At 40.1% G+C, this 12,369-nt stretch overlaps 1 protein-coding gene across 1 annotated transcript; it reads right to left on the minus strand.

Moving 5' to 3' along the window:
• Positions 1 to 5,020: 5,020 nt before the first annotated feature.
• On the minus strand, positions 5,021 to 10,706 carry LOC103376060 (uncharacterized). The gene is made up of 9 exons (XM_008306410.1): positions 10,598 to 10,706; positions 10,313 to 10,406; positions 10,095 to 10,148; positions 9,792 to 9,837; positions 9,579 to 9,706; positions 9,387 to 9,501; positions 7,016 to 7,138; positions 6,794 to 6,931; positions 5,021 to 5,661 (listed from the first exon to the last, which is right to left on the minus strand). The coding sequence occupies exons 1-9, from the start codon at positions 10,704 to 10,706 to the stop codon at positions 5,542 to 5,544; spliced, it is 927 nt and encodes a 308-aa protein (XP_008304632.1). The 3' UTR covers positions 5,021 to 5,541.
• Positions 10,707 to 12,369: the final 1,663 nt, after the last annotated feature.

The raw sequence follows: 12,369 nt of genomic DNA on the forward strand, positions 1-12,369 counted from the left end.
GAAATTTTGGATCGATATATTAAGTATTGATGGAGGGGATCTTTCTTTTCTTGCAGTTTAGCCCGTTAGCAAGTTTTTCGTTGAAACTTGAGATTACTTTTGAACGACGTGTTACGAACTATCAAGGAAAGTAAAAGTTTCTCTGTTATCTTTCATCGTGCTACTGATTGGGATTTTATTAATAGAACTGAACTTTGCACTTTCGCTGTTGTCCTTCATTGCGGTTTGTATTTGATGCATTAAAGGGAAACAATCGTTTTTTGTTGTATAATTTCCACGTTGCTGTTCATGGATACATATTGCTGTTTGATCTTTCCGGTGAATAAAATCCCAAGTGTGCTAGCTGGATTTTATCTGCACCAGCTGTACAAACAAGGGAAGGTCACCTCAGTCACTGGTATGTATTCTGATGCTTAAACTTACCGAGTACGTAGCTTGCTATCCATGCTCCCTTTCCGCAAAACCCTTGCACAAAGCGAAAGGTGAGGAGCAGCGGGTACCACGGTGACAGCATGACCCCCACACCTGAAATACCCATGCCCAGCATCGATGCAATGAAGCACGGCTTCCTGCCAAACCTGTGAAAAGACCAAGGAGTGTTTGTTACTGTTGCAACCTGTATGTTGGTAGAAAGAAAAAAAGGTTGATACTTATAGGTGCATAACTAACCTGTCTGCCAGGTAGCCATTGATAAAAGCTCCAACAAAAAATCCACATGCCAGGGAAACCTGATTCAGATCAGCGAGCCAGGCTTTCCCACAGACCAGTGAAAACTAGGCGGGAAGACATTTCATCCAGAACCAAAATTAGCAGAGCTGTTCTTGTGGTTGTGAAGTTCCAGAAACACAAATGTTCAGCCAACTTCAAAAAAAAAAAAAAAAAAAAAAAGAGCCAAATTTTGAAGTAAAAGTGACAAAAAATGTACGTTTTCTCTAAAAATAGTCATTGCAACACAGTTTGTTGTTTTCAGCTACAGATCAGGTCCATGTGACACATATGAACAATATCTCATGAACATTAACTGATGTGTTGCAGCAAGTTTCATCTTAAGTAGGCAGTCAAAAGATTAAAGCCTACCACAAGAGCAACTGCAGAGTGTATTTATAGATGAATTATCTACTGATAGCAGCCTCCTATTTCTGACTTTTAACACAGTTTTTGTAGCAAGATTGAACAAACTGTACCCACCTCAGAAACAGTGGTGCTGTGGCTGTTGTCAAACATCCACCTGCTCCCACATGGCACTAGCTGGGTTGCATTAGAAGTCTGCCACCAGTCGAGTTCATGGCATTTGTTCTGGCTTTTGCTCCAGTCCACTGCAAATCTCTCACATCTGCTGAAGGAACCCGACTGTCCAGAGCGAGGAACAGTCACTTTCTGCACTTCGACATCCGTCCAGCCGCATTCCTCCCGCAGGCGCTCGGCTCCAGGACTCCAGCACCAGTGATCCGGAGTGTGCCCTATGAAAACAACACCAACAAGTACAAAAGCAAAAAATATCAACGGCAATGAGCCGAGCGCGACAATCCTCTTCTGGAAAGGCCCAAAGTCTCCGATGTGTTGGATGAGCTTGTCCATGTTTGCCATCTCTGCTGATTATCTAAGAGTGTGGAATGACGCGCTGCATCTGTTGTTCAAGCAGCTGCATGCTGACAAAGTAGCATTTTTAAAGAGACAAGTGGGGCCCAATGTTGACCAAAGTCCCTCTTTCCTCTCATTCTTCAGTCAGTTTACTGGTCATCTTTTCAAGGAATTGAGCAAGCTTATCATGTCATTAAAAGCTCAGCACTAACAAGCTTTCTGTGTCCGTAATTTATGGACTCTGTTTACGAGACTCCAGGGGCCTCTTTTTCCTCTTTTCAGCTTTTTTGCTGTCCCTCTTCTAATCAGCTAAAGAAATTAGATTTCTCTCTGGAGGTCACTTTTTGCCCCACACTTCTTTACATATATATATATATATATATATATATACACACACACACATATATATTTTATCAGGGGCCATTTTAATGAACTGAATTTATGAAGCTTCAAAGAATTACATTCGTAGCACAAAGTCGTGTTTTATCTTCCAGAAACTCTCCCCAAATATTAGGTATATGTAATATCTGAAAAATTGCTTTGAAACTCTGCACGAGCATTCATGATCCCAAGAGACTGAACCCTAATCTGTGCACTTTGCTTTGTGACTACTAATGGCATTCCCATCAGAATGAGCTGGACTTTGTATTTAGAGGTAATTAATCAATGTTAGCAAGATAACATACTATGTGAAGACTGTATATATGATGAACATTATATCTGTTAAACATTGGCGTGTTAGAATTGTCTTTGTGAGAACATTAGCTGGCTGAGATTAGCTTGTGAAGTGTTGTGCCAAAGCAGAGCCTAAAGTCCCTTTCAGAGATGCCCTCTTTTCCATGAATCTGACAGACTGTTGGCTGAATGAACGACCTGGTCTCCCTTATGTAAAAGTTACAACACCAGTCTTACTAGGTCAGACCTAGAAACAGTTTACCTTTAACTGGACACAAGTCTGACCTGCATGTCGTTGCATTAATGGACTTCCATGTACAAGTGATGTGCTCGGAGTATGAAATGCAAAAACATTACAGAGAGCGCAAAAAGCACAATTTGCCACCAAAATAACAAAAAACAGAATTCTCGTTGACTTTTCTTATCTACTACAAACTGAAATGTGCATGGAAATCAAACTTAATAGCAACAGAGACTGTAACAGGTCAGTTTAATAAGACTCACCTTAAAGAAGCTGCCTCGGTTGTTGACAAAATGTTAACAGCTGATGAGGTCTCGTTGTCGCTTCCAGCTGTTTGTAGGAGTCTCTCCTCTGAGTTTATTGAATACCTGCTGCATCAAACAGCAGCAGGATCCATATGAGCGTCTCCAAGAGCAAGAGGCTATTTTAAAAGTAGCTGCGTTACCAGTTCATTCTCAGTGTTATTTCACAATAGGGGAAAATAAATTCTCTAGAGTGCTTGTATTTCTTGAAACCAAATCATAGTTGTCGTAGGCGAGCTAAGTGAAGTAGTTACAGCTGTAATTGTTGTGGTGAAATATTTACTTGCAGGGAGGCGAGCGCTGTCATTAAAATGGTCAATTCACCCTAAAAAAATCTATCAGGGCTGCCTCACTGCATGATCCAAGTCCTTGGAAAAACTTTACATTTTCAGTGTGGTAGATTGCTCCTTGAAGGTTGTTGTTGTTTACAATAGCGAAGAAGACCTAGCAAGGCTTTGAGGCTTGTTCTTTTTTGACTTTAATGTATAGTGACAGTAGTTGTGACATTTGCAAAAGGATTTCTTTAACATTGCCTGCACTAGATGCGTTCTTTATTCAAAGTTTAGGGTCCTTTCCAATCATTACTTGAATTGGTTTTAGACGCCACCTTGATGAATCCATTAACAGGAGCAAAGATCTGTGAAGCAGGACGAGTTTTCTGTCACCAGCTCTTGGTGAAAGCATTATGATTTTGGGTTGTTTGTACATCGGCCCCTTTCCTTGCGATCATAATACATCAGGAACATCTTGAGGGAATTTCTTCAAATTTGGTGGAAGCATTCACTCAGACTTGAGGATGAACTGATTAGGATTTGGTGGTCAAAGGTAAAACACGTTGTTGGCTATAACTCAAGGATTCAAAAGCAAATTATGCTGACTTCTAAAATTTCAAGATGAAATGGTGAAATGATGATGTTTTATGTCCATCCATCCATCCATTATCTATACACTGCGTAATCCTCACTAGGGTCGCGGGGGGCTGGAGCCTATCCCAGCCGACTTAGGGCGAAAGGGGACACCCTGGACAGGTCACCAGTCTATCACAGGGCTACACTTAGAGACAGACAACCAAGCACACTCACATTCAAACCTACGGACAATTTAAAATCACCAATTAACCTCAACATGTTTTTGGACTGTGTGGGAGGAAGCCGGAGAACCCGGAGAGAACCCACACTGCACGGGGAGAACATGCAAACTCCACACAGAAAGATCCCGGTGCCTCCACTGGGACGCAAACTGGCAACCTTCTTGCTGCAAGGCAACAGTGCTAACCAACTGTGCCATGTTTTATATCCAAAAGGTCAAATTCATTGTGATATCAGAACACTGTAACTCAGGACCAGAAGGACAGATGAGGATGAACTACACGTTTGTTGGGATACAGATTTGGTGGAACTTGTTTTGGGTTCCCACCCTGACACTCTAACACTCTACAGTGCTGCCCTTGAAGATGTGTGTGAGGCTTCACTGCAGCCACATTCTCATTTGAGACCATCTCTACTGTCATGGTTACAGCTATGTGCTCAGGTCATCAGAAACAGATTTATGGTCAAGCATGTGAACAAATACAAGGAACTGGACTCTTGTTTCCTTCAGTGAACTTAGTATATTACACAAGTCTCAACAGACGTGGGCTTAACTGCAACGTGAGCGGTGGAGGCACAGAACCACGAGGCTGTAATTCCAGTTTTAGCCCATACATTTCCGGTTTGCCTTATCGAATTCACTAGATAACGTAAACATCAACCATAATGTCAGCACTTCAGAGAAGCGAGATTTTCTATGAACCCGGTTAATGAATGTTTGGTTTTACAGAATCTAAATGTTATGTTATGTAGCGATGCTGTGTCATTCTGGGACATAACTGGTTAGACAACTTTCCTGTTATTTGGTTTTCAAAGAAGCCACTGCACATTAACCCATACGCTGAGCATTACATCACTGACAAATCAAGCTACTTTAGCTTTTTCCTCTTTTGATGCATGCATTTTTCTCTGTGATTTTTGTTTGTAATATTATTTCTTAAACTTGTAACATCATTCTTAGTAAAGAATACTGTTTGTTTTCACACTTCCAAGATATAGATAACCATGAAGTGTGTTGTCAGTGAAGCTAAAGCAGCATAATGACTGTAGAATGTAGAAGCAGATTCTTTATGAAGGCAAGATAAGAAACAGTGAATCTTTGCACTTCCATTTGTCGTGCATCATTTCTTCTTTGCACTTCATTTAATATTTTGCTTGATTTTATTTCATTCTTATTTTTTCTACTTATATTCCATGTATGTACAATATTGCCTTTGCATGCCAGGCGTCTTGGGCATAAAAATGCCCTCACAGGTGGCTAAAGTTCAGTTATCTCTAGTGTTGCATTGACAATGTAATCTAAAGGGAAATAATTTACCCAGCTGAAAAGAACAAAGGACATGGCATGGGATGAAACATTCATTTAACTTTGAATATATACTCTATGTACTTACTTATAGAAGATGCTGTGTGCTTTTTAATCAGTGTCACATAACAAAGTTGGTTTAATCAGTTTTGTTACAAAAGTCAGACTGGAGTAACTCCACATTTCATCAGATGTACTGATTTGTTACTTTAAGACTTCCAAAACTAAATTGTGTGCAATTACTTAAAGATGACCCTCACAGTATTCGTCATTTAACAGATCAGCTTAACGGTCACTATTATCCTAACAAAGCAGGCATCAGCTGACATCACCTGTTCCTCTTTTCCTTTAACTAATCTCTGCTAAGGAGTTTAAAACGTCCACCACCAACGGTCGGTCTATCGGACTCTGGCAGCGGTGAGAGAACAGCACTGTCCCATGTTCGTCCAAAACAAAGTCGCCTCCCAGCTAAAACAAAAATGCAAAAAATAGGACAATCACAAAGACTTACTTAGAAATGTTAATATTCTTTTCTCTTGGGAAAAATATGTGTAACGTTTTGATATGAGTTAAAACCCCAACTGGTCTATTTCTGCATATTTACTGTGCATGAGCCATAAATTATTTATTTTATTGTGAAAGAACATTATCATTAGCGACAGATAGAAGATTTTTTCCTCCATTGTCACATAGTTTCACACATGCACTGTTTGTATTTATGTTGAATGACAAAGTTGGACTTTAGATGCGTTCCACAAACACTTTTTACGATTTACTGATTTAGATAAACTTGTTAAGTTGCAAACATAGTTTTGACAAATTCAGTTGACGTTATAAAGTTTGTAGTTGGTTGGTAACTTGATATTTTGTTTAATTTCTGCATTATCCATCCATCCATCCATCATCTATACACCGCTCAATCCTCACTCGGGTCAAAGGGGGACTGGAGTCTATCCTAGCTGACTTAGGGCGACAGCAGGGGACACCCTGGACAGGTCACCAGTCTATCACAGGGCTACACTTAGAGACAGACAACCAAGCACACTCACATTCACACCTACAGACAATTTAGAATCACCAATTAACCTCAACATGTTTTTGGACTGTGTGGGAGGAAGCCGGAGAACCCGGAGAGAACCCGATCCGGCGACCTTCTTGCTGCGAGGCAACAGTGCTACCAACTGTGCCATCTTGCAGCCCATTTCTGCATTTGTAATTTTTAAAATTGAATTCAAGTTGAAGTAACTTAATGAAATTGGCTTTGATAACTACATTTTTCTTCATCTTAAGGTCAGAAATTTAAGTTCCCTCCAATAACTATTTAACACTGAGGCAACTTGTGCGCTGGTAATTTTGTACATAACACTTAAAACGTACTTTTAAATAATAGTGAAATGCTGATTGTAGCCACTATTTTTATTAATAATCAACTCAAGAGCTAGGCTTAATGATACCAGTTATTAAGTAAGTGTAGTGGAACGGCTAATTTCCCTGACTCAATGCCGTTTGTTGGTTGAACACAATTTAGGTAGAAGCTGTTATAACTAAAAAGACTGATGCAAACCAAAATGTTATTTATTCGAGTGAAGGCGTCTTTAACCTGAAACATGTCGTCTTGGATGGATGGAAGCCCTCGTGGAAACTCCATGTTGTCCGCTACATATTCGGCGTAGAGCAGCATGTTCCCGAAGTTCAACACTTTTTTCAGAGACGCTCCCAGACCAAAGTCAGCGTACATCTGCAGTACCCAACACAGAAGTTATTTATTCATCAATCAGACGGAGAGTAGAGTGTCTTCTGCTGCCTGCTGTTGCTTTCTGACCTTTCTGTCAGGGTCCAGCAGCATGTCGTACTGACAGACTGTGTCCTGCAGCCAGTGTGAAGCTCCTTCCTGACAGCCAAATGAAACCACCACCACTTGAACCGAGGCTGCATCCAGGGATCTCTGCAAAATTATGTCACAGTTAAATGTAGAGCAGCGCCGGTTTTATTTATTGGAAATTTCTAAAGAGTTTTGAGAGATTATGGTCTCGGCTGACGGTGTCTACTCTGCTTTTTAGCTGTTTTCTGGCCGCCACAGGAGGAAACGTGACTGGAAGCTTTCCAGTTTCTGCTCTCTGATTATGTTAGCTCTAAACTCAATGTGCTGGGTCTGTCTGCACCGTCAGAGAGAATCATTTATTCAGAATTTATGGAGTCATAAACGTACAGCATGTAACAGAACATCCCGTCAACCTCCAATCGATATCCAGAAGAGAGCGCTCCAAAGTCACATTAAATGATTAAAGCGGTGACCTTCGTATGCGTTTATTTATGTGAGAGACAGAAAACAGACTAAAACAAAAAACATTAAGACAAGCACATCCTTATGTTGAAACTATAGACAGAAAGATATGAAGCTATTTGGTATAAACCTTTATCTGGTGCTGATGTTTGCCACCTCTGACCATCAACAAGCCTCTGCAGTGACAGCAACTTCAGACAAGGACTGTCTGTAAAAACTGACATTGTGATGTTTTTGTTCTTCTGCGATATGGAAAATCATACATTTTCACCAGATGACATGAATAACTAGTTCGAAAGAACTAATACCTCTAGAACGACTGGGGAGATTTTGTAGAGGGAATACATCTGCATTGATATAACAAATCATTTCAAAAACCTTAAGAAATTACTTTTCTGTGAGGACTGTTTATAGGAACCGTTGTTGTTTGGTGTAAAACTGGCAAAGACATCTGAAATAGTTCTTTGCTTTGGATGTCATTCAGATCTGAAAACGCACTCATAAAGAGGTTTTTGCTGTTGAATTAACTGGTCAGACTAATTTGCAATTGACAGATTGTTAATTGTTGCCTCATGTGGTGGCAGAACACCTAGTTTTGAACATCATTCTTTCTGTAGCTGAAATATTTCTATATCACTGACTGGGGTTGGATTATTATGGCCAAAATGATAATTAGGATTATCCATCCATTATACACCGCTTAATCCTCACTAGGGTCGTTAATTCACCTACGGACAATTTAGAATCTCCAATTAACCTCAACATGTTTTTGTACTGTGTGGGAGGAAGCCGGAGAACCTGGAGAGAACCCACGCTGCACGGGGAGAACATGCAAACTCCACGCAGAAAGATCCAAAGTGTCCTCACCGGGACGCGAACCAGCGATGGTAACCAGGCAATGGTGCTAACCACCGAGACACCTTGTAGCCCTAATTAGGATTATTCCCATCGATATTTCAATAAATCACAAAGAGCCTAATTATTACAAATATTCATTGACTTTAGAGACAACATATTGGTATTGCACTTTTACATTTAAATAAACAGGGAACTACTTTCACTTCCATGTTGAGCTAGGTTCCTGTTAATGTTCAAAACTGCACCGAAATGGGACTTTACTTAAATTGTGTCTCCTAGAAGCAAAATATGAACAAAACTGTATCCAAATACTCGCTTACTGAGCATTTGCTTATCAATAGATGCTATTATTTTCAGATATTCCTCAACGCCTCACATGCAGGCTACAATACAAGCTAGCTAGTTAACTGTGCACAGAGAACCTTCTAGTCTCCACCCAGTTACTGCAGGACAGCTATTCAGGCAGGTGTTTGACCAAAAGTTACTTTGAAAAGAGTGAAAAAATAAGTAGTTCCAATGTCAGACTTACTCTGGTAGAGGAAGAGTGGTTTGCTAAGTGAGTTAAGAGTGGGGTGCACATTTTAAACATCAGTACTGCAGTAAATCATGTTCATTTAATTCTAAAATTACAAAATCGTTATCGTAAAATTGTGCCACCCAAAGACTGCTGTTGTGTTTCTTATTCACAACCAAATCATTCTTTTTTAGTATTTTTTTCCTGTTTCCTTGCTCATTTTGTCGTGAACATGTAGAGCCTGCACGTCAGTAAACGCTATATCTTGTAAGTAAAGTTAATAAAAATTAAAAAATCGTCTAAGCACGCTTAAATCTGAGTAAACTATCTTCTATCACACTGACTTCTCTTGTAGATTAATAGAATTGTGCGAGTTTACTGTATTAAGCAGCAAAAAAGTTTCCCTTCATACTGCACAATATCGATACTGAAAAAATATGTTGTGTGCCCCTAATTTAGTCAAAGGCAATTTTTAAAAATGGAAATCAAAATTTGCCCTTTTTAGAAAACATTAGGATTTCAGTGTGTGGTATTTACCTGATTCTTCTCCAGATCTTTAATATGCAGACGGCAGAGCAGGCACGAGAACTGGCGGATTAACACCAGCAAAGTCTTTTTACTCCTCCCAAGATATTTCTGCAGGGTCACTGTTCTGCAAAACACAAAAGGGGCACAACAGACAACGCTAACGCACAGATATTTAGCCAGGTTTCCAAACTCTCTACTCACTGTCCTGTTCTGGCGTCGACGAGAGGCGTATCTGGTGAAATACGTTTGGCCTGATGGTCGCCGTCCAGCAGTTTAGCGCTCAGTTGTAACTCATCGTCCTGACGCTGCAGAAAGGCATCCCACTGCACCTGTGTTGCATTGGCCGCACTCAGTAAAAAATACGGCCTTGTTGGGAATGTTTTTCAGATTTTATTTTAAATTTCAATAACTCACTTCTAGCTGCTCAAAGTCTCGCACAGCATCCCTCAAAGCTGCACAGCTGGACACGTCATGCAGCAGAGTATTTAGGGTTGTTTCAGTTCATCAAAGCTGTGAATTTCTGTACTTTGTGATCAAATGAGTGGATGCGTACAGATATTTATTAATACAGGGTGCCAGTTTGGTGTCCTTAGTGGGTCTAGATTGAAGTTTTATATAGCTATACATATTTAAAAGCCATAAAAATCTAATTTAAAGGTGTTTATTTGTGATGTTCAGCCCCATACTCAGGTTTTGTTTCTGTTTTTTTGCCCTTACTGATTGTATTTTCTCCAGAGATCTTCTGCATCCTTCTTCCTCTTCACAGACAGGCTGTGAAGTAAACAAATATCAGTATAAAGCTGAATATGTGGTGCTACGAGGCTCATAAATCTATAGTATGCACTTTTCAACCACGTGTTTCAGCGGCAACAGTAAAAGTATTAAAAGCTTTTACGGTTACAGGCTGTTTATATGCTGAAGGTGCGACTCAGGACCTGCTGTACAACGCTGCACCCGCTTCAATCAGCCCCAGCAGCGACTGTCTGTTCTCTATGCGGATTTTCTGCCTGATGAATTCCTGGCGAGAGACTGCGTTACAGAAAGCACATACAGTTAGTATATAACAGTCTGCAAGGGTTGATTCTTTATGTATAATGATTGACAGGCCTCCTGGCGGCTCCGCTCGTGGTGCGACCATAAATCGCCTGCCAACTGCAGAGCGTGGTGTCTGCACGTCTATTTTTATGTACACTTGTCTGGCCTCACAAAATGCTGCCTACCTTCCCCGCTCTCCTTCTCAGCGAGGTCCAGCAGAGCTTTTCCATTTTCAACAAAAGCCGCGAGAGCTTTCGCACAAGAGACTGCGGTCGGCTCTGGACCGTCAGTCATTTTCTGTTTGTACTTTGATGAGATACGACTTCTTATCAGTGACCAACGTCTGCTTTCGAAGTCCAGCCCGAGCAAATTTAGAAACAAAAGAATTCTGCTGCTATTTAAAGGGGCGCTTCACTGATTGAGATGCCTGTGACAACATTTGTTCGCGTAATGTTCTTCTGTGGCTGTAGAGGAGCTTTTCAGAGTCGCAGACTATTTCTTCAGCATACCTGAGTTTAGCATTTAAGATTAGGGCTTTATCAAAGAGCTATGCCAGAGACAACAGAGGGCCTGCATTTGTGAAGACACCGCTGTTGACGGGGAGGCTGGTGGCAGCAGCCAGTCTACTTGTCCCGCTGCTTCTCATTCACTCTTTCCAGCTGTTCTAATCAATAAACACGAAAAAACTAAATGAAACGACACAAATGTGAGCGACATGTTTTCCATTTGAACGAAGTGTAACAGCATGGGGTAATGGGACATCAAGGGACGATTGTTTTTCTGCCGGTTTGGACGTATGAGTCTGATCAATACTGTGCTTGTTCACCAGAGCGCTGTATCTATTAGACTGCAGCATGTTTCCTTTGACACCAGACTGTGGTTGATGTGAGGCATTCGTGTTTGCTTCCTTTTTGCTCCTCTACTTTTTAGTGCAAAGCTGGATTAATCAAAGTCTCATAACTGGGTCATTCCATTTCAAATGATCACATTTTCAGAACAGTTTCTATTCGACCATCTCTGATTTCCCGGAAGTTTTGATTGCATAAAATATTAATATCTATAAAGATATTTATTAAATTGTAGCTTGATTTATCAAATGCATATCCTGATAATTTTTTTAAAAATTCCCCGTTGACCCACTTTTAGCACACTTTAAAATGGAAAGAAGAAAATACTTTTTAAATGGGCATATTTTTCATTTTTAGACTCCACTTTGTAGGCTGGTGACAGAGGGTGAACCGTTACCTATTATACTTACTGAATTCACATAGTTGTCGGAGGACGGCGAATTAGCACGTCACAGTATTATTGTTATTATCAGTTAGTGACTATTAATATGTGATTAGCTGTTTTGCCTTGGAGAAGCAAAATTCTGTAGCTTTGATCAGAGATTGAGAGCATATCGATGTTTTAAAGCTGCATGTGTGGCTCTTTTCCTTGTTCCCATTACAAATTTATGGTTTAATGATATTCTTAGTTTTATTATGTGTAGAAAACAGTGATTGATATCGTAGTAATGTTATTATTTTGACGTTACTTCTTAGAAATCATCATTTTCTGTCATCAGTTTACTGTGAAAGTGTAGTCTACATACAATACAGACGAGCCTCGACCCTGCCAGCGTTAAAATGCTTTAAAAAATGTTGTTGTTGAGAACAAAGTATGACATCATAGCTGCCGAATTCTTTCAAAATTGACAGAGAATCCTAAAGTGAATTCATGTATTAGTTGACAGTTTTCTTAACAAGGTAATCTTAAACTTTAACAGCTAACGTGAGAGATGTTTGTCGCTGAAAATGCTACTCAAGAGTCATGCCTGTACTTGTTTAAGCCTCAAAATGACGTCTAACTCTACTCGCCTGTGTGTAGAAAAAAGAGAAAGGTGTCATAAGTTCTTTTCTTTTTAATCTATGTGTTAGAAAATCCATAAAAGTGCTCGGTTATAGTTGGCCTGTTG

The sequence above is a fragment of the Stegastes partitus genome, unplaced genomic scaffold, assembly GCF_000690725.1.
Source record: "Stegastes partitus isolate 25-593 unplaced genomic scaffold, Stegastes_partitus-1.0.2 Scaffold3652, whole genome shotgun sequence".
NCBI classification, from domain to species: domain Eukaryota; kingdom Metazoa; phylum Chordata; class Actinopteri; family Pomacentridae; genus Stegastes; species Stegastes partitus.